The sequence below is a fragment of the Euleptes europaea genome, chromosome 1 (genome assembly GCF_029931775.1).
Source record: "Euleptes europaea isolate rEulEur1 chromosome 1, rEulEur1.hap1, whole genome shotgun sequence".
Taxonomy (NCBI): domain Eukaryota; kingdom Metazoa; phylum Chordata; class Lepidosauria; order Squamata; family Sphaerodactylidae; genus Euleptes; species Euleptes europaea.
Genome location: NC_079312.1, coordinates 107,828,564 through 107,851,871, shown reverse-complemented (window position 1 = coordinate 107,851,871; position 23,308 = coordinate 107,828,564). Strand labels below are relative to the sequence as shown.

At 42.6% G+C, this 23,308-nt stretch overlaps 1 protein-coding gene across 1 annotated transcript in view; it reads right to left on the bottom strand.

Annotated features, from left to right (window-relative positions):
- Positions 1–22,903, bottom strand: part of LOC130488749 (rho GTPase-activating protein 7-like) — a 91,661-nt gene extending 68,758 nt beyond the window's left edge. The window contains exon 1 of the mRNA XM_056862391.1: positions 22,692–22,903. Within this exon, the coding sequence (XP_056718369.1) occupies positions 22,692–22,806 (115 nt within the window). The 5' untranslated portion in view covers positions 22,807–22,903. The remainder of the gene's footprint in view (positions 1–22,691) is intronic.
- Between the last annotated feature and the right edge of the window lie 405 nt (positions 22,904–23,308).

Sequence of the window (23,308 nt, the reverse complement as noted above, 5' to 3'; positions counted from 1 at the left end):
TATAGCTAAGGTGGCATCAATTTTTTTTAAAGAGGATCAGGAGGCGGTGAGGAGATGCCTAAGAAGAAGAGTTGGTTTTTATATGCCAACTTTCTCTACTACTTAAGGAAGAATCAAACTGGCTTACAACCACCTTCCCTTCCCTACAACAGACACCCTGTGAGGTAGGTGGGGCTGAGAGAGTGTGACTAGCCCAAGGTCACCCAGCTGGCTTCATGTGTAGAAGTGTGTGTGTGGGGGGGAAATCCAGTTCACTAGATTAGCCTCCGCCACTCATGTGGAGGAGTGGGGAATCAAACTCAGTTCTCCAGATCAGACTCCATCGCTCCAAACCACTGCTCTTAACCACTGCACCATGCTGGCTACCGACCTGGCAGTCTGGGTAAATACGTGGACAAGTTTACCAAAGTTAGAGTGGTTCGAAAAAGCTGCACAGAAGAAGAATCAGCATGACTTCTGCAAAGATTCATCTCATCTTTTCAACCTTAAAGATACTAGTATATAAGTAAGGGTGATCAAGGCCCTTCTTTAGTCTTTCAGGTTTTCAACAATTTTTCTTATCCAGTGTACTGATTCATAACTGTACAAATCAAAGTACAAATCATAAGAATAGACAGATCACTTTCACAGTAAGAAAAATATAGATACGCAATGCTCCTCCACACATCCCAGTGTTCCATTGCAGTAAGATGTACAAAGAGACTCCATCTTGGATCAACCCAGCAAATCATGACCAGTCACAAATTCAATGCAATCGACTGCATCCCTGGATGAGACAGCCAGTTTCATATAGAAAAACTGTCACACACACACACACCAGTCTAGGCTTTGGTTGTGACACTCTCTGTGATCCACTCATAGGCAGATCAAAATGAGTGACTGGTGTTTGCAGGTCAATGACCTTGCGTTCCCCTCCACTCAAGGTAGTCCCTTGTTCAAGCACCAGGTCATTTCTGACCCATGGGGTGACGTCACATCCTGACGTTTCCTAGGCAGACTTTGTTTACGGGGTGGTTTGCCAGTGCCTTCCCCAGTCATCTTCCCTTTACCCCCAGCAAGCTGGGTACTCGTTTTACCCACCTCGGAAGGATGGAAGGCTGAGTCAACCTTGAGCCGGCTACCTGAAACCATCCTCTGTCGGGATAGAACTCAGGTTGTAAGCAGAGCTTGGATTGCAGTACTGCAGCTTACCACTCTGCACCTTGGGCTCCTTTACAATACCTTACAGTAACCTAATTAAGCCATTATTCAAAGGTAACCTCATCACCAGCTCCATTGGCTCTGCTCATGTAGCATCCTGAGCTTCACCTTCCTACCGCTGTCAAAAAAGGCATGAATTTATAGTAGGTAAGGAACTACTTTGAACAGGCTACCAGGCTACCTTTCTACCAACATGACATGAGATGCTCTGCTCCACCTGGTTCATTCCCTCCCCACCCTAAGACTTATGCTCGCTCTACAGGATCAGGGAACATATGAATCTTTTTTCTTCCCTTCTTTAACCTCTCTGTGCTTGTCTCGTCCTTCCTTCTCTAGCCCCACTTACCTAAGTCTTGCTTCCCACATCTGTCACTGAAGAAGAAAGTTGGTTTTTATATGCCGACTTTCTCTACTACTTAAGGAAGAATCAAACCGGCTTACAATCACCTTCCCTCCCCCTCTCCACAACAGACACCTTGTGAGGTAGGTGGGGCTGAGAGAGTGCGACTAGCCCAAGGTCACCCAGCTGGCTTCATGTGTAGGAGTGGGGAAACAAATCCAGTTCACCAGATTAGCCTCCGCCACTCCGGCAGCCTCCTTCCTCCAAGTCCATCTCAGTTAGACTCCAAACTCCCCTTTTACCTACCCACATTTCACCACATCAGCCCCATCCTCTCTCTTTTGGAAACACACATCTTAATACGGAGGCTGTCCTCAACCAGGGCCAGGGCCTTTTCAGCTCTGGCCCCAGCCTGGTGGAACGCTCTGCTAGTGAGACCCGTGCCCTGTGGGACTCAGCCCAGTTCTGTAGGTCATGTAAAACAGAAATGGTCCACCAGGCATACAGTTGAGGGCTGCGATGTCTCTACCATCTGGGGAACCTGGGAGTTCAGGTCACCATTGGTCTCCAGATTCATCATAGACTATCCTACCTCTGAGCAGTTTCCTTCTATTTTATGACATGTGGAAGGACACCATCTTATTAAATTAAACTGGAATATGGTTTTAAATTAAATGTTTTAATCTTGATATATATATATTGTATATATTGTTGTTGGAAGCTGCCCTGAGCCTGGCCTGGCTGGGGGAGGACAGGTATAAATGGAATAAAATAAATAAAATAAATACATTCTAGGCCAGCCATGAGTTAAACCATCTAGCTTAAATTGTGCATGTGTATACACGAACTTTGGGTCCATTGCCTTGGAGCCAACAGGTGCATGTGTCAAGTCCCCTGTGTCTTGGAAACAGAAGACACTAAATTATTCATAATACTGAAAACTCAAATTGATTGCAAAGGGCTCCAAAAAAATAAAGATCTCATGAAAATGGGTGAAGGACAAGAAATAAATCAGTTGCAATGCAATGAAAGTGAAAAGTGAGACACACTGATTGTATTTTACCTCATGTTTTGTTCATATCAGGGCGAAAACACATGCTCTTTAGCCTCCTTTATTCCCTGTTTCGGCCAGGATTCAGCCAGGATCGAACACATGCGTTTTCACCGAAAGTGCATTCGATCCTGGCTGAATCCAGGGCCGTGTCCGCACTTACCATTTGCGGCGCCGGCTTCCGCGGGCTTTCCTTGCATGTTCCCACTGCAACTCACCCGAAGGATTCCCAGGACGTCTCCAGAGCGCAGTTTCCCCGCGGTAAGAGGATCCGCTGATAAGGCGAGTTAAAAAAATAAAGCGTCCTCCACACTCGGTGCCTTAAAGTGGGAACATGCAATGCGTCCTCAATCCTGCTGCCAGCCAACCCCTGCACTCCCCCTGCCTCCCTTACTAAAGCTGAACCAATCGACGTCCTTGCTTAGAGCGCTGACTGGGCCTGCCTGGAAGCTTGCCGGTCTGGGGATTTTCAAGTGCAGTGGGGAAAGGAGGCGCGGTGGGAACAGGAATTTAAAAGCAGTCTGGATTCTTGTGGACTGGATGCGTGTAATTTGCGAGGTAAGTTGCTAGTGCGTCAACGGGCCTGGTTGAAACAGGGAATAAAGGAGGCTAAAGCGACCATGCGTTTTCGCCCTCTGTTTACAAGCAACCTAAATCCCAAGCTGCTATTTGCCCCATAGGTAAAAACATACAGGCACATGTAGGTTTCCCAGGTGGGGCAAATAATTTTTAAGACGACTCATCTTGGACAACATACAAGGAAAGTTCCCGCTTCTGCAAAAGCCGTGGCCCAAACTCAGGTTTCACTGCAGATTATTTTTTAAAGTGAGATCTTGATCACAGATCTTTGATTTCGTGTCTAGTTTAGCCCTGAGAACTCGGACTCTGATTGTGTGGAACAAAATTATCCCTCAGATTCTAGAGGACCATGAACATCTGTCAGTTTTGTAAGCAGTTATAATCAGTTATTTTGTGATGACAACATCCTCACAAAAAAATAGCCATTTTTGTGCTATGCTGTAACATGCTCACATAATAGTTACTTGGATTAAAGAAGGTTCTCTGTAATATTACTGATTTGGGATTTCTTCCAAGGATGGAAATAAAATCCTACTATAGTATGCGGTCGAAACAAACTTGCCTGATGTTTGCTCAAACTCCAGACATGTCATGTTTAGAAACACTTTATTAGCAACTCAACAGATTTCCTTTAAAAAGAAAGCTCAACATTTCCAATGTCTTGAAGTTATGTGATCTCCCTTCCTAAAGTACTCTGGGATACTGTATATGTTGCTTGCTCAAAAAGCTCCTGCTGCTCCAGTAGTAAAAGATAAAAGGAGGGGGGAGTACCTAGTTTGTGGTTTTGGGTTTTTTTGTGGCCACATAATTTTCTTTTAGAATTTGCAGACTATAGTTTGTTATCTCATCTCTGGATTACACAATCTGTTCCCTCCAGAGATACCAACCAGTTAGTCATCAAATCACCGTTCAGCCCTATAGCTGTAAACAAGACTCAACTCCTAAGTTTAACTTCTGGTCTAGAAAAATAATACATTTTATGCTTGCTTTGTACACTCACATCTAGCAATGTTGCCAAAACGTGTACTTGGCTTGGAGTAAGAACTTGTCCTGCTCCTAATATTAACTGTATTATGAATCAAGCACCATTTCTCCATGAAGCTCTTTTCCAGCACAAATTTTAATCTGAACCTCTGTGCATCTCTTTTCCCCTCCCTCAGTATCTTGCATGCCACAATGGCAACATTCAAACTATGAACTTGTGCTCTGAGCTCATTGCACACAAGATGCGACCATAAGGTTGTGAACCTCCAGGCAGCTGGAGATCTCTTGCTATTACAACTGATCTCCAGCTGATAGAGATCAGTTCACCTGGAGAAAATGGCCGCTTTGGCAATTGGACTCTATGGCATTGAATCCCTCCCGCCCTCCTCAGGCTCCGCCCCAGAAATCTCCACGGATTTCCCAATCCAGAGCTGGCAACCCTATGCGACCACTGCAAACTTTTAGGTGCCAGAAAGGACAAAAAGCCAATGGAGGGTTATAGCAGGATCTTGCTGCTGCCACCACCAGGTGTGGAAATAAAGAAGTGAATGGGCTCATGGGAAGTAATCAGTATCATGATGAGAACTGAAATTGAGAATTCAATCATTTTGAGTCATTTTGGAACATACTGTTGTTTTCTGAGCGTAATATGCACACAACTACATACATTTGCTGAACAGTTCTATGTAATCTGCACTCAGCATTTTGAATAGTATAATAAAGAGGTATTACCCAGGTCACTCTTCTTTTTGGTTGCTCTAAAGCTTACATGATCTATTCAAGTTTATAAGGAAGGTCATATTATTCCAAAAGAGTTCTCAGTGCTTATCTGGTTCTCAAAAGATAATTTCCTTACAAAAGGGTCAAGGATCATGTTGAAAGACCAAGACAAGGTATAATGATGTTTGGTTTATCTGAGAAAAAACACCACAGGTCATGGTGAAAGCCCTTTTTTAAATAAAGAAAGAGGTATTTTCATATAAAATTTAGCCAAGAGATTTCCAAAATTAGTAAAGTTGCCAATCTCCAGGTGGTGGCTAGAGATAGAATAATAGAATCATAGTGTTGGAAGGGACCACCAGGGTCTCCTGCTAATACAACTGATCTCCAGGCGATATAAGTCAATTCCCCTGGAGAAAATGGCTGCTTTGGCAATTGGACTCCATGGCATTTATTTTATTTATTTATTTTTGAATTTATAGCCCTCCCTCCCCAGCAAGCCAGCTCATTGAAGTCCCTCCCCTCTTTAAACCCCACCCTCCTCAGATTCCACCCCCAAAATCTCCAGGTATTTCCTGGAGGGGCCGTGGCTCAGTGATAGAGCATCTGCTTGGCATGCAGAAGGCCCCAGGTTCAGTCCCCGGCATCTCCAGTGAAAGGGACTAGGCAAGTAGGTGATGTGAAAGACCTCTGCCTGAGACCCTGGAGAGCCGCTGCCGGTCTAAGCAGACAACACTGACTTTGATGGACCAAGGGTCTGAGTCAGTAGAAGGCAGCTTAATGTGTTCAACCCAGAGCTGGCAACCCTAAACATTAGATAGCAAATCCATTTGTAACAGGGCAGTATTTATTCTTGAAATTGTTTTTTTCCTACTAGGTGTACTACTTTTTGGTAATATTTATTTAGACCAAAGCTTCCTGTTTTCCAATGCAAAAAGTTATTTTAGTTCTGTTTCCATGGATTTTCCAATATTGTTTGGAGATTTCAAACAAGAAAAAACTTGACGTCCTCCCTGAACATTCTGTGCTCTCCCACCTGGCAGCTGATCTCTATTTAGATGCCAGCTTCTGCAGTAAACCCACAGGATGCCAAAAAGTAGATACTTCACACATTATACCTTTTTATAATATAGATTCGCTGTAGTAGTGTTTGGAAACCATCTGAGTTTTGCACAGTTTGTTCTCCGCATGCCTCCCTTATTAACTACAGCTTGTGTTGAAATGTTCATTGGCCCATAAAACATCAATCAACATAGCTACTAAAATGTCTTGAGATTTTTTCCAAGTTACCCTCCTTTGTGCATGCTCCTTGATGTAATAATCACAATCCATGCCTGGATTTCCTCCTTTTCCAAATGAAGAAATTAAGTTATTCCTTTTACGGCTGAAGCTTTCTTTAGAAGAGCTTTTTCTGCACCTGTTTAAAGGAGACTCAAGCCGGCTTACGATCACCTTCCCTTCCTCTCCTCACAACAGACACCTTGTGAGGTAGGTGGGGCTGAGAGAGTTCGGAAAGAACTGTGACTAGCTTAAGGTCACCCAGCTGGCTTCATGTGTAGGTGTGGGGAAACAAACCCGATTCACCAGATTAGAGTAGGTACTGCTACTCATGTGGTAGAGCAGGAAATCAAACCTGGTTCTCCAGATTAGAGTCCGCTGCTCTTAACCTCTATACCACGCTGGCTCCAAAGACACTGGAAAGACACTGAAAAGGGATGAGATAATTTTTCTGGCATTTGATGCCATATACATTTGAAGATTATTACGTCAGTAAACTAGTAGGTGGACCATTATCTTGTCTACCCTTTTAGAATTTAGGATGCTTTCACACATGCTGAATAATGCACTTTCAATCCCCTTTCAGTGCAAAAGACCCAAGGCCGACAACTCCAAATGGAATACTACTATTACTACTCATACTACTACTACTACTACTACTACTACTACGAAGGGCTGAGGGTGGCGAACATCATAAAATACATAAATAGGCATTTATACAACATATACGACAATAACATAATACACAACACTTTTACAATCATTAAAATTATGCTGAGTACCACACGGGGTTGCCAACCTCCAGGTAGTAGAAGGAGATCTCCTGCTATTACAACTGACTTCCAGGCGACAGAGATCAGTTCCCCTGGAAAAAATGGCTGCTTTGGCAATTGGACTCTATGGTGTTGAAGTCCCCCCCTCTCAAACCCCACCCTCCTCAGGCTCCACCCCAAAAACTTCCTGCCGATGGTGAAGAGGGACCTGGCAACCTCTCTGTCTTACATGCCCTGCAGAATTGAGCCAAATCCCGCAGGGCACAGGTCTCGTTAGACAGAGAGTTCCACCAAGCTGGGGTCCTGGCCCTGATCGAGGACAGCCAGGGACATTCTTGGGGCCAGGGATCACTAGCAGGTTATTCCCGGCAGATAGTAAAGATCTCTGGGGGCTATATTTGGAGAGGCAGTCCCACAGATACAATGATCCCAACCGTTAAGAGATTTAAATGTTAGTACTAAATCTTGAATTAGATTTGGAATTCAGTATGGAGCCAGTGCAGGATAAACCAGGATTGGTCAAAATAATCAATCATTAAAGTATAAAAAAATTTCTGATCAGTAAAAGAAAAAAAAGTCAGATTCCAAATTTTAAAAGGCTAACCAAGCCAAGGCATTTACTCCCACACAACATGGAGTATACAGTAGAAAAGGCGTTAGCCACTTTCCCAGTGGGTATTTTCCCCTTTATAAATAGATTTCAGCTAGAAAGTTATTTTTATTATTTTGATCCAGGCCATGGAAACACAGCTGAACTTTTTTCTCAGAGGAAAACCACAGCCTTAAGTGCTCTGGGAAAGTAATTTGTTTGCAGTAATAAAACATAAAGCTATACTCCTCCACTTTCTCCTCCATTGTACCAACTACCCTTAAGAGTATCATAAAATGCATGCATTCATTCATATTTTCATGCTGAAAGCATATAAAAACATGACTACCATTATTTAAAGTGAGTCAGGCTTTTAATTATTTGTTGACTCACAGTGCAATCATATGCAAAGTTACTCCAGTCTAAGGCCTTTGATTTCAATAAGTAACTGTAACAAGTACATCCCTTAGTAGGATCACACCTTCCTAAACTTACTAATGTCTGGATTTAGAAGGTTGTAATTTGGCAGAGGATTGCATTGTTAGACTAAGAAGAAGGTTGTCTTCATCTACGTAATAGAATATATTGTCATGCTGTATTAGTCTAGGGCCTATGAAAATATTCTGACTGAAATACTTGAAGTCAATTCGAGCAGGTTGACCATGCTTGTCAATTCACCTGAAAACCAAAAAGGCATCATTCTGCACAATTTCACACATAAGAATTAAACCTACCACACTAGTGTGCAGCTTACTATGTAAATAAAATGAATTGAATGTCATAATGAAAAGGGATTCCACTTGGGGAACATAACCCATTCTTGAAAGCCACAGAAGTTCCAACTTATAGAAATGGTTTGAGGCCAAGACAGGCAATGCCTCCAGTAGCATGTCCATTCCAAAAATGCAAAATCAAGATGATCACAATGGCCAAAGGAATAACTTAATTCACAGTTATTAACTTTTACGGAGCCTAAATTATTTTCTTCTTCCACTGACGTCACCCCATGGGTCAGGAATGACCCGGTGCTTGCACTGGGGGACTACCTTTACACCCCACATACATTTTAAAACCAATAAGCAAAACGGCTGTCAAATTTCCGTCAAATAAAGGTCTAGTGACTTCCATAGCAGCCCTCTGGACCTTGATAGGGCTTCAACAAGCTACTTTTGAGTTAAGGGTTTTAGACATAGATAAGCATAAATGCAAGCAGATACACAAAAAGTCTAGTGTCAATAAAATAAACATGTTGACATAATAGCCCTGTTGACAAGCTACAGTGAACACATGTACCGTACAATCTGTGTACCGTATACCCTTGATTTTCTTTATACATGTGTTAAGTCTCACGTTCTATTGAATGCATGTATAGCTGAACATGTATTACAAATCCTGCATTTATCCATTTGTTGGCTCTTTCTTACAAACAGACATATGCATGCACATGAATTTACTGTAACAGCTTCTGCTTACAGTGAGTATATGTACAATCTGTGTACATTTTTTTAAAAAAGACATACATTCTCAAGTTACATTGAATACATGTTAACATTGAATGCATGCACAGCTGAATGTGTCTTACAAACCCAACTTTTAGCAAGATACTCATCTGTGATTAATATTGCAACATGAATGCATATTGGCTCTTACAAACAGATGTATGCATGTAAATTAGGGTTGTCAGGTCCCTCTTCGCTATTGGTGGGAGGTTTTGGGGGCGGATCCTGAGGATGGTGGGGTTCGGGGAGGAACTTCAATGCCATAGACTCCAATTGCCAAAGTGGTTGTTTTCTCCAGGGGAACTGAACTGTCGGCTGGAGAGCAGTTGTAATAGCAGGAGATCTCCAGCTAGTACCTGGAGGTTGGCAACCCTAATGTAAATGCAAAATGCATTTGTGTTCGCTCTAAGATGAGAGCAGGGATTTTGTTTTTGTGGGGAGGGGGATACAGCTTTTCAGTTCTGTGTGAAGATTCTACTCATAAGGCAAAACCATAAAAGTTAGTGCTGTTTGGTTCCTCCACTGTTTACTTACAAGTTACATTTAAGGAAGCTTCACTGCTTTTCCTGCAGCTCCTGCTGCTTTGCTGCCCCCTACTGGAGAGTGTATAGAAACTTTCAAATTTTCACCTGAGGTCTGTTGTGAATGGGACCCTGTTCTTATCTTTTTATGCATTTTTGCTCTGCATAGATGTGTAATGCACCTGCATTGCAGTGATGAATTATTGCACTTATTTTTCTGTGATATGTATTAACCCAAATATGCTTGCATTTCTCTCTCTCTCACTCACTCACTAACACACCGGCACACACCTCTACCAGACAATAACTACACGTGTGACTAAAAGCTCTAATTCACAAAAGATTATGGCACAATGAAACAGACTTTAAGGAACCACAGCACTATTTATTTTTGTCAGAGGTTGCTGCTATAGCATGTTAGTCAATATTAGAGACTACATTTAGCAGCTGTTTTTAGAGAATTACTATGCCTCTGACTGTAGTTCTGTACGTATGATCTTCAGTGCTTTTTGTCTCTCCTTATTTGATCATTCTGAGCCATCAGACTGCTCCCTCTCCCCACAGGGTGGCCAACCTCCAGGTGGTGGCTGGAGATCTCCTGCTGTTACAACTGATCTCCAGCTGATAGAGATCAGTTCACCTGGACAAAATGGCAGCTTTGGCAATTGGACTCTATGGCATTGAAGTCCCTCCCCTCCCCAACCCCTGCCCTCCTCAGGCTCCGTCCCAAAAACCTCCCGCTGGTGGTGAAGAGGGACCTGGCAACCCTACTCCTCCACTTGTTAACAGCACCTAACACTAGGGCCATTTTTACTTTGACAGCCAACATGACATCTGAATCTACAAACCATTTGGGTGTCTGAAGTCATAAAAATCTGGATTAGGACCAAAAAACCCAAAAAAACTGAAGCTCAGTCTAAATAAAACTGGGGTGCTCTTGGTCAAAAATGGCACAATCTAATCAATGAAGAATCAGCCCATTCTGGATGGAGTTGCACTCACTCTGAACAGCTGGGTTAACAGCTCAGGAGTTGCTATTAAATTTTAGGTACCAAATCAAAATGTGGTATCACAAGACAAGTCAGCAGCATTGCAGTGAATACTTCAAACCAGTCCCTTCTGGGGGAGGAGACAGCTTGCCCAAGCAACACCCTACGAGGGGAAGGAGGGCACCCAGGACAGACAAGCCAATGTGGAAAGGAGAGCATCCAGGGCAGATGAGCCAGCAATGGGAGGAGGGCACCCTGGATAGTCAGGCCGTGTGTGACTGGTTGGGCAGGCTTGCAGCTTCTCCCTTCTTCCTTGGAGTGGGGGGGGGGGTCCCAAGCGCCTAACACTGATGCCCTGTGCAGCTTCAGTATCAAGTGGTATAGGGGGGGTCTGGAGTCACAGGGGCAGCCAGGGGGCAATCGACTGTTTTGTTCAGGGCCAGAATCACTAAGGCTGCCCCCTGTGAGTAAGAATGTCTATGAAAAAGATTCTGTGGGAGAACCTCTTTAGAACCTGCTTCATTCCTTCAGCTGACAGCTACCTTTCTCCAGCTACCTTTCTTCCAGAATGTCCACAAAATACTTGACCTCTTCAGTATACATCTGTAGGAATCTTCACCTATCATAAGGGAACTTCCTCACTCATGGATCAAGTGTTCCCCAAACAGTCAGAAGATAACTCGATTTACAATAGGGTTGACAACTCCAGATTTCTGAAGATGTGTGGGGGAAATTCCTGGAGATGTGAGGGGGTGGGGACTGGGGAGAGCAGGGTTTGAGGACAGGAGGGACCTCAGTGTGATATAATGCCATAAAGTCCACGCTCTAAAGCAGCAGTTTCTCCAAGGGAAATCAGTTGTAAGTCTCCAGGTACCACCTGGAGGTTGGCAACCTTAGTTTAATATCAGATGCAAAGCAAAATCTACTTAGCAATTGTAATATAACACCCTGAACTGGGCCTTGCTTTTCATTTTCATCTTTTAAAAAAGACACACATCCCACACCCCACAAATGAGAAATATCCTTGTTGGTCAAAATGAAGCAAGTTAGAATGGCACTTCAGACAATTCAGAAAGAACAACAGGCAAAGACTAAAATGTCTGAATTCTCTGGTGCCATTCCTTGATAGGTCATAGTCAAAAAACACACTCCCATGCGGTGGGACAAAATTAGGCAAAGATAACCAAAATTTGGCAGATAACCAATCAGGAAGAAAGCATGATTTTTTAAAGAATAGACAAATACATCATTAATGCACTGAATTCTACATAAGAATGGTCTGTTGCTGTAAGTATGATCCTACTATGTAATTTCTGCATCATTTAACATGTCATGTTAATGCTGATGCTTTGTTTCAGCTCTGTTTCAGATTTCCGCAATCCAGTTCCTATTTCATTGCTTATTGGATGTCCCATCCTGTTGACAGTGTCTTGACTTACACTGTGTCTTGAGTCTCAGTGAGAAAGGCAGACTATAAACAATGTAAATAAACAGATAGGAAATATAATTGCTTTTGACTACAGGAAATGCTGGAGGAGGTTGGGTCAGAAAAAGAAACTAGAGTATAAAAAGAGGAGTATAAATATTTCAAACCGAACTAGTGGATAAGAGATTTCTAAGTTTTCACTTTAGAGCCAGTCGTAGAGAAGCAGCCTTGACCTGGATGGCCCAGGTTTGATCTTGTCAGATCTCAAAAGCTAAGGGTCACTCATGAGTAGTATTTGCATGGGAGACCTCCAAGGAATACCAGGGTCACCATGCAGAGAAAGGCAATGGCAAACCACCTCTGTTTGTCTCTTGCCTTGAAAACCATGCTGGGATGCCATAGGTCAGCTGCAACTTGACAGCACTTTACACTCACACAGTAGAGGAGAAACTATGGCCAAATCTACACATGTGACAGAATGGGATGTTAGATAAAGGCTATATTAATATAAAGACTATATTATTATTGAAAAATCCATTATAGTACACTAGCAAAATGACTTATCCCTTTCCCACCTAGCCACCATATTATCGTCTGCTATCTCAACATGGCCAAGAGAGGCAAGGAAAGAGATGCTAATCGTCATCATGGTCTGAACCTAGGGTTGCCAACCTCCAGGTGACACTGTGGCTGAAAGACTCATTAAAGAACATACTACTTTCATCCTCTACAACATTTTAAATGGCATTTTGAAAAAGAAATACACAATCAAACAATCAGGCAATATATAAGCAAACATCTATATAATTTCAAACCAAAGAGTCCACTGGTTTTGAAAATGTAAAAGCTGCATGCTGCAGCCTTGATATATTATAAGTATAAGTTATTTAATGAGTCTTTTAGCCACAGTGCTATGCTTTTTTTGCCAGTTTCGGGTTTAGCACGAGGTTCTTCTTTTTTCCCCTAACTAACCTCCAGGTGGTGGCTGGAGATCTCCCGCTATAACAACTGATCTCCAACCGAAAGAGATCAGTTCCCCTGGAGAAAATGGGCACTTTGGCAATTGGGCTCTATGACGTTGAAGTCCCTCCCCTCGCCAAATTCCACCCTCCTCGGGCTCCATCCCCAAAATCTCCATGTATTTCCCAACCCGGAGCTGGCAACCCCATCTGAACAGATTACCATTACAGGTAAGACTTATTCACATGTAAGATGCTATCAAAGTTCAGTGTTCCATAAAGAGGGCTACTGATAAAAAAAAAAATTCTCAAAAGAAAATAAATATTGAAAGGGAACAAGTTGCACAGAGAGATGTAAGCTGATTGTGGCTCATTCACTTTGAAGGGTAATTACACTTTACTGTACTTTGTTCTGTTTGTAAGTTTAAAAAAATTATGCTTGGTTTGAGAAATATGCTTCAATATGCCTTCCCCGTCGCATTGGTTATGGGAAGTAAAGCATTCTTCAACCCCTGAAGGAAAACAATTTCTAATTTCCACTTCTCAGATGACCAAAGGTAACATTTCATCAGAACCAGAAATCTAATCTGTTTCTAAAACACTACATACAGAAAAGGTTCAGAAGTCTCTGAAGACCAACTGTTGTGCAGAAGCATAATAAAGCATCATACACAAGAGTCACAGTGCTTTATTTGATAAAATAGCGGGGGTCCATTTCAAAATGACATTCATATATGTTATAAAAATAAATGCAATAATGTGAAATAGAATTCCAAAGAGACAAGAACAGTATCCCTCTTTTAAAATATTTAACAATTCTCCCTGCCTGCAGCAGCCCAAAACACCCCCTGAAATGCTCGTCCTGGAGACAAGGAACCCCCAGGAATAGCTGGAATAGTTGCTACCTCCAGGTTGAGAAATTTCTGGAGATTAGGGGGCAGAGCCTGGAGACCATGGGGTGGTAGATGGAGATCTCCTACTAATACAGCTGATCTCCAGCCGATAGAGATCACTTCACCTGGAGAAAATGGCTGCTTTGGCAATTGGACTCTATGGCATTGAAGTCCCTCCCCTCCCGAACCCCGCCCTCCTCAGGCTCCACTCAAAAACCTCCCGCCGGTGGCAAAGAGGGACCTGGCGACCTTAGGGAGGGGAGAGATTTCAGCATGGTATAATGGCACAGAGTCCACCCTCCAAAGCAGCCATTTTCTCCAGAGGAACTGGCCTCTGTCATCTGGAAATCAGTGGTAATTCTGGGAGATCTCCAGATCCCTAAACCTGGGGCAAATCAGAGTTGCTCTGTGGGAGGGGGGGAAATCAGCAAAAAAAATCATATGACTTTTAAGAGATGGACTATTCAACATACATATAATTATTAACACATATATATTAACATGGGGTTGAGCTGTTAGAGTCAGGTTGTCCCCTAATTTCATTTTACATAAAATTATAGAATCAGAGAGTTGGAAGGGGCCGTACAGGCCATCTAGTCCAACCCCCAATGCAGGATCACCCTAGAGCATCTCTGATAAGTGTTTGTCCAGCCTCTGCTTAAAGACTGCCAGTGAGGGCGAGCTCACCACCTCCCTAGGTAGCTGATTCCATTGTTGAACAACTCTTACTGTAAAAATAAATAAATCCTAATATCCAGCCAATACCTTTCTACCTGCAATTTAAAACCATTATTGCGAGTCCTATCCTTTGTTGCCAACAGGAACATGTGAAACAGTTACCAGGAGCCATGCAGTGAAGCCTTAGAATGAGCCATAGAATGAGCCATCAGGTATTTTAACAAGTTAATGGTTCTGAGATGTTGACCTGAATGAGGCCAAAATCCTGAGTCATAGAGTCAAAGCTTGAGAACTGGCAAAGTGAGATACTGGTCATGTTGCTGCTGCCAACATCAACTAGGAAAATGGAGTCAGCTCCTAAGATGTTGTAGAGGCTTAAAGCACAATATATACTTCACTCTACAAATAACAATGCTTAGCCACAGATGTATCTATTGTCAATCAGTTAATCACATGCAAGCATTCATCAAGTTACATCTTGGCTGGCAGAACTGTGGCACAAAGAGAATGTGGGCCAATCAAGTAGTCCCACCAAATATATCAATGATCACATGCTTTTAATTATCACAACTGTAGAGCATAGTAGTGTCCTTGCTGTTGGCACACAACACAGCTTTCTCAGCTGATTAATCTCACACACACAAAAATTGATTAGTTTTTTAGAGCCAGACCCCATGTGGGACAACGACACATGAAATGTTACATTTAATTGGCAGAAATATATACCACATCCAGAAGACCCAATTTTCCAGAACAAGGTGTTCTGCAATAAAATTGCAGAATACTGATGCAAACAAGACCCAGACAATAGAAAAAACAACCCAGTGGTTACAGTGTAGAACTTTGTGTATGTTAAGAGCCATCAAGTTGCTTCTGACTTACGGCCACTAAAGGTGTGCATTCAGCTAAAGCCAAACTGAAAAATGTTTTGAATTTTTGGAAAAGTTGAATCCATTATATTCAGCTTTTTGGATTTTTCAAAAAATACCGAAAAAAGTGTGCAGCCATAATGGCGACCCTATGACCCTCAAAACGTCCTATCATTAGCAGCCTTGCTCAGGTATTGCAAACTGAGGACAGTGGCTACTTGTGCTAAGTCAATCTATTTCATGTTGTGTCTTCCTCTTTTGAAACAACTCTTGTCTTCTCACCAAAGTATGATAGTCTCAGTTTAGTCATTTTAGTTTCTAGAGAGAGTTCAGGCTTGATTTGATCTAGAACCCACTTATTTGTCTATTTGGTGGTCCTTAGTATCCATAAAACTCTCCTCCAACATTACATTTCAAATTCATCTACTTTCTTCCCGTCAGCTTTCTTCATTGTCCAACCTTCACACCCATGGGTATGGAAAATCTGGGTTCAGCTTTCTTCATTGTCCAACCTTCACACCCATGGGTATGGAAAATCTGGGTTCAGCTTTCTTCATTGTCCAACCTTCACACCCATGGGTATGGAAAATCTGGGTTCAGATCTTCCCTCAGCTACAAAGATCACTGGGTAACATTGGGCTAGACACCCTCTCACTGCCTAATAATGTGACAAAAGGTGGGATAAAAAATTAGCTGAACACCCCAGGTGTGATCAAGACAATTCAAGAAAAGCTTTGATGTAGTGAAAGGTAATGTCCAAGGGAGCTCTGACAACAGTTATGCCTTTCCTTTGAAATACAAAAACATTGGAAATGGCTAATATTCACACCCAGTGTATTTATATATTTTCAATATAATTGAACAGGAGATATAAGATTTTGAAGCAGCATTGTAATCTCCTATTTACCCACTATCCCTCTTTTTTTTTGTTCATCCCTGTATTCTCTGAAAATAAAACTTATTTTAAAAACATTGGAAATGGCTTGTACCATTAATGCAATTAATTTAGGACTCTGGCTGGCAGCAGTTTTCTGGTATCTTAGGGAAAGAAATGTCACCCCCAACATCCTTTAACTGGAGCTGACAGGGATCAAACCTAGGACCTGCTGTCTGCAATACTCATGCCCTACCATTGAGCCACAACCACACACCAAATAACTCCCTTCCCTTATATTACCTAATCAGGAAGGGGTCTGCTTACAGGAACTCATCATATTCTGAAAATGTAAAACCATGTTATAATTTCATGTACCTCTTTCACTTTCCAGAAGACAGATTTACATAAAACGATTGTGCTACAGGACTGGATCATTCTATGAACAGACCATGAAGGCCCCTAAAGAAAAATATTTATAAAACCAGTTCAAGTAACTTGGCCATTTATTACTGTCATTGCCGTTAAAGCCTTTATTTACCTTACATTTTAAAAAAACGCTTCATTTTAACTCCAACAAAGTTTAACATCTCCCACCAACTGGAGACAAATGGTTATTTCATGTAAGATTAATTGCAGTTTTTGGCAATGTAGCAGAGGTAGATATCATGGGCTGTAGCCAAAAACTCCATGCCAACTTAGATTTGGAGTTCAAAGAGGAGCAATTAGGTCAAAGGAGACCTCTGTGGACCTGGTTGCTTTGCATTTTACTACATTCCATGTTCAGCTAAATTCCTTATATCAACAGATTATGATATGAATAATGAGATCATTGCATAAGGGCTTCTACAAGAAAAATGCTCTCGGGTTCAGGACGAGGATGTTGGTTATTGGCTTTTATAGAAAGGGGGTGTTTTTTGTTTTGTTTAAAATGTGAGTGTATGTTTCTCTTTTTTGGGGGAAATGGGAGGGGAAGAGATAACACAGAGAGAATCCTCTTTAGACTGCCAAAAACCAAAAGCGAAAAAAATGCAAAGCAAGAGTTTTTGGTCAACAGTGGCAACTTTACATATTGATGACAATTGCAAGTAGGGTTGCCATTTCCAGACTGGGAAATACCTGGAGATTTTGGGGGTGGAGCCTGAGGAGGGCGGGGTTTGGAGAGGGGAGGGACTTCAATGCCATAGAGTCCAATTGCCAAAACAGCCATTTTCTCCAAGGGAACTGATCTCTGTCACCTGAAGATCAGTTGTAATAGTGGGAGATCTCCAGTGACCACCTGGAGGTTGGCAACCCTAATTGCAAGGGATGGATCTTTAAACTACTGTACACTTAAAGAGCAACATACTATGTAGAGAACAATTTGTTAGAAGGTTGATGTTATTCTATAAATGCTAGGCAAAAAGCGGCATTGTTAAACAGTCTCCAGTTACACATGTAATAAACAGTACTACATGGTGTTTTGCATAATGCTTCCAGCACCATTTCAAAAGTATATATATTTGTCTGAATACAGCCTCCTCCCACAAGTATTTGTTTCTCCACAGGATTTGTGGGTTTACCATACAGTTGTAATTTCAGTAGGGAAAGGAAGAGAAAGGCAAGACAGCGTTTACCTCTTTATGTGGACAGGATAAACAATAACGCAAGTCTCAAGACCACAATGGAAAGTATCAGAATAATCCACATAATCTTACATGTGGGAACCCATCTGGGTTTGGGAGCAAGAAAAATTGAGCAACAGACATTCTCCAAGATCTCTTTCAATGAGCAAGATTTAAACATTTTTTTCCTTTCAGAAGAATGCATCCTATAGAATTATGAACAGCAAATAGGACTGAACCAAAGCACTGTAGTCACATGTTGAGCGAGGATTTTTTTAAAGATGCAATAAGTGTCCAGGTTTCTGTACTAGTGAATCTATCCACCTTCCCAGTCCTGAACTATTGTACTAACCAAAAGCTTCTCCCTGTCCACTCTCTCCATACCACAAATAATTATATAGACCTTTATCATGTCTTCCCTTAACCACCTTCTTTCCAAGCTAAACAGCCCTGTGCATTTTAACCACTCCTCATAGGGCAGTTGCTCTAGCCCCCTGATCATTTTGGTTGCTCTTTTCTGCACCTTCCCAAGCTCTGCAATATTCTTTTTTAGGTGTGGTGACTAGAACTGTACACAGTATTCCAAGTGTGGTCTTACTATAGATTTGTACAAGGGCAGTATGATAGCAGCAGGGTTTTTTCCTCTATTCCTCGTCTAATTATGGCCAGCATGGAATTTGCCTTTTTCACAGCAGCCACACAATGGATTGACATCTTCATCGAGCGATCTACTACCACCCCAAGATCTCTTTCCAGGTCTGTCGCTGCCAGCACAGATCCCATCAGTGTATATGTGAAGATGGGATTTTTTGCCCCGATATGTATCACTTTACACTTGCTCACATTGAATCCCATTTGCCATTTAATGCCCATAAGCATCAGTTATGGCATCAACAGCCAATTTGTGAGCCCCATTTTTTTTACAGTCTACAGAACAACCCTTCTCCCACACAAGAACACAGCCCAGATGGTGTTATGCAGATCTCACTGATGTAGCCACAGGATTGAAGGGATGCAGGAAAGGAAGCACCAGCTCAAAGTTAGGGCGTAGGTAAAGATAAGAAAGAAAAAGAAGAAGAGTTGGTTTTTCTGTTCCGACTTTCTCTACCACTTAAGGAAGAATCAAACTGGCTTACAATCCTCTTCCCTTCCCCTCCCCACAACCGACACCATGTGAGGGGGGTGGGGCTGAGAGAGTGTAACTAGCCCAAGGTCAACCTCCAGGTGGTAGCTGGAGATTTCCCGCTGTTGCAACTGATCTCCAGCCAATAGAGATCAGATCACCTGGAGAAAATGGCCGCTTTGGCCACTGAACTCTATGGCATTGAAGTCCCTCCCCTCCCCAAACTCCGCCCTCCTCAGGCTCTGCCCCAAAAACCTCCTGCCAGTGGTGAAGAGGGACCTGGCGACCCTACCTATTCCACCACACACACTTCCCATACTTTAACCTCCTGTATGGGGGCAGAATAATCTGAGTTCCTAATATTCCATACCGAATGGAATTCCCCAAGGTTTTTCTAGAAACGTGTCTACTGAAATATATATTTCAGGAGTAAAAATATGTGTGTAAGAAAGTTCACATTAAATGTGGAGCCAACACATTAAACAATACCCACTGTATTAAAAACATTAAAAAATCAGACTGTAGGATAGTCTTTAGTAGAAACATGAATTCCTAGTTCTTCAGCACTGTTAACTTTGAACTTAGCAGGAAACCAAGTTGGCCACTGTGTGAACAGACTGCTGGACTTGATGGGCCTTGGTCTGATCCAGTAGGGCCTTTCTTATGTTCTTATGTTCTTAAAAGTTGGTGATGGGGATTCCGAGACGCTGCATGAAAGACATCTTAGCCCTTCAACAGTCTTCCAGAATGGAATGTGCAATTGTGGAAAGGATGAAGTGGTGGGGGTTCATCTTCTGCAACAAGACAAACAAAATTCTCCATTTGTAATGCAAGATGCCTGGTTTGCTTAGTTTGCATGCTTTCCTGTTGCGAAATAGAAGATAAAGGTTTTTTGTTGTTGTTGCAGATTGAAACTGGAACCAAGGAAAGAATATCATCCATTGGCAAGATGACCGACAGCTGGTGGGAGCCTGCTTCTCCCTTCCTTTCATTAAAAAAAACCTCATTGCTCAACTATCACAGCAGATCCTGCCCATTGGCTGGACAAGGCAATAGGAAGGAGAACCTGGCCCCAGGCATTGGCCACAGAAAACCTGTTTGCTGGAGGTTTGTATGCTACCCACACCCTTCTCTTTGGGGTACAAATCCCTCCCTTCTATTTAAACATCTGTGCAGTTTATTCTAAACTTTTCAACTGGAATGGGATGCAAATAGAATTTAAATTAATACATTAATGAGTAAAATGTGGGGGAAAAGAGATGGAGAAGAGTCAGGAAAAGAGGGCAGTCTAGAGGAATATCCTGCAGTTAATGCAGGCAGCAGTTCCACACAGCTCCAGTAGCCACAAGTTCTTGAAGCTCCTTCAAAATGTACAAGATTTTCTGAGGTCCATGAAGACTGCTATACTCTGGATTATATATCACTTCCTACATGCAAGGAGATCCCTACATTCCTTCCCCTGATGCTATTATTTCTGCTCTAACTTTTGAAATACAAATGGGATTATCTCATTATCCGTGTTATATTTTACCTCAGTTAAGGGCTCTCTGCTCACTTCTACGCCTCTTCCAGAACCCCGAATTATTTACAGACTTTAAAGCAAACTGTTTTAAAGGTGCCTTGTCACATAAATATCATTATTTTATTTATTTTGTACATTTTTATCCTGCTCTTTCTCCAAGGAACTCAGGGTGGCATATATTGGTCTCTCTCTCCATCTCTACTTTACCCTCACAGCTCTGTGAAGTAGGTTAGGTAAGGTCCAGAGTGACTGGACCAAGGTCACCCAGTGAGCTTCTGGGCACAGTGGGGATTTGAACTTGGCTTTCTCAGGCCCTGGGCTAACACTTCCACTACCCCAAGCTGGGCCTCTTAACTGGCTTGGCCACTACCACACACATTATTTAATAGTTGAGATATCACTTGCTCTGTGTCTGTAGGACCTTCAACAGATTTGTCAGACCTGCCCTAACAGCTCTACAGGGCATGGATAGGTTATCCGTGTAATACTGTCTATCAAGTTAAGTAGGCCCTACTCTTAGGCCCTACTAGGTAGGCTGGCAAACCTTCTCTTTTCCTTCAACAGGTTGGATCCTACCTAGCATTGCCAACCTCCAGGTGGTGGCTGGAGATCTCCTGCTGTTCCCCTGGAAAAAAATGGCTGAAGGTAGACTCAATGGCATTGCACCTTGCTGAGGTCCCTCCCCTCCCCAAACCCTGTCTTCCCCAGGCTCCACCCCCACATCTCCAGGTATTTCCCAACCCAAAGCTGGCAACCCTAATCCTACCCCTATAATACAACTTTACCAAGCAAAGTACGAGCATAAGGAGACTTCCTTCACCTTAAGTGGCTCTTCTGTTGGAGGAGGATGGTTGGACCCAACCCATTAACTAACAGTCATTATATCTCACAGAATTAAAGCTTAGGCCTCCCTCCTCCTTAAGTTTGCCAGGTCCCTCTTTGCCACCGGTGGGAGGTTTTCGGAGTGGAGCCTGAGGAGAACGAGGTTTGGGGAGGGGAGTGCCATGGAGTCCAATTGCCAAAGCGGCCATTTTCTCCAGGTGAACTGATCTCTATCAGCTGGAGATCAGCTGTAATCGCAGGAGATCTCCAGCTACTATCTGGAGGCTGGCAACCGTACTTCTCCTGTCCCCTCCCCTTCTTTCCCCCCCTCCTCCCTTCCTTTCTTTTCTCTTTGCTGATTGCTGTCCCCATTATTGATATTGTTGGGGAAACACTGTTTTTTTATATATGGTAGGATTTTAAATGTTAATCCATATTTATAGAGAGTAGTCATTTTAATTGTATATTTTAACTGTTGTTAGCTGCCCTGAGCTTCGTTTTGCAGAGGGAAAGGGTGGGATAAAAATCAAAAAAATACATACATAAATACATAAATACACAAGCACACTTTTCTGTGTGGAAGAATACTCTGCTCTTCAGCTCTTAAATACGATGTTCTGTTAAACTGCTGCAGAACAAGCTGCAAAGCCAACCCTTTCAGGGGGGAAATCATCCTATAACACACACCCATGTTCTTTGAAGATTTTAGTTAGAATACGTTTCTCAAGGGTTAACTAGATGTTACCAGATTTCCCCACAGAGTGTCAGAATATCAACGTATTTGTGCACGATCACATGCTGATTTAAGAGTCACCAGGTTTACATCAACTGCTTGTCACAGAAACAACCAAAACCGCACTTACAAACAAACAAAAATTTCCGTCCAGGTGTTTTAGATTGTTCTGAGGCTTTCATAACAACTCTTTGTGGAAACAAATGTTTAATAGTTGAGTGCGCAAACTGAAGGGCATGTTGGACATTTTGCAACCTAACTTTTTATTTAGGACTCCACATCTAGCTTATAACATATTTGTCTGACACATTAAGTGCTAAATCTGCTTGTCACTGTGTCTGGAAACTGGTTCTTTGCGTCAGAGGTTATGAAAGCAGTGACCACGTCAAGAAGCGTTTGCTACTTTGCAAACTGCTGGGGAACAAGTGTGTGGCAATTGTTCCTCAGTATTTAGTCCAGTATCATGCAGACATCAACACCTCAGAGAAACCACAAAAGCTACAAAACCATACATACTTATTACGCTAGTACCAACTTATATCAGGAAGTGTCTTCCCTCCCTAAGGTACTTCCCTCTGAACGTGCATTCGAGTGGCTGCATTCACACTGCGAAACGAAGCTGTGCTCCCTTTGCATTGACCGGATTACAAGTGAAAATAACTGACCTGATAAGCGCTTTTCTCGTGCGCTCTTCCAGAACACATCCCACGCTTTGTTGGTGGAGACCCTGACATGTTCACTGAAAGACCTCCGCAAGCGCAACTTCTCCGGATGTGCCATCGTTCTGTACAATCCACGGAGACACAGCTAGCCCATTACAATCCAGAGGTCTGAGCGAATCCACAGCAAAAACGTACCATCCTTGACAATTCAGGTCTCTCAGCTTTCTTCTTTGAGGCCAGTCTGGAGAGGGAAAAATAGTTGCTGAATAAGAAAGTCTGCATGCAATTTGTTAACACCCCTCAGAGCCTGGGATGGAAAGAGGAGGGGGGAAGAGTCGGGAGGAGGAAGAGTGAGAAACTCCTTCCAAACAATCTGGGGTCAGGCTGAAGAGGAAATAGCAGTCCAAGGGAGTCCCCCCTGACTTACAGCAGAGACCAGTTCTGCATCTCAGCTGCCACATTTTATAAACACGTTCATTGCTGTGCTGTGCTAAAAATAAAAGAATTCGGCAACTACACAACAGCATGTCACGCAGTTCTCCGTACCACTTCCAAGCATATCCAGTTTAACAGCATGAGTAAACACAGCTTTCTCATGTTCTAGGTCTCCATTGTTGAGG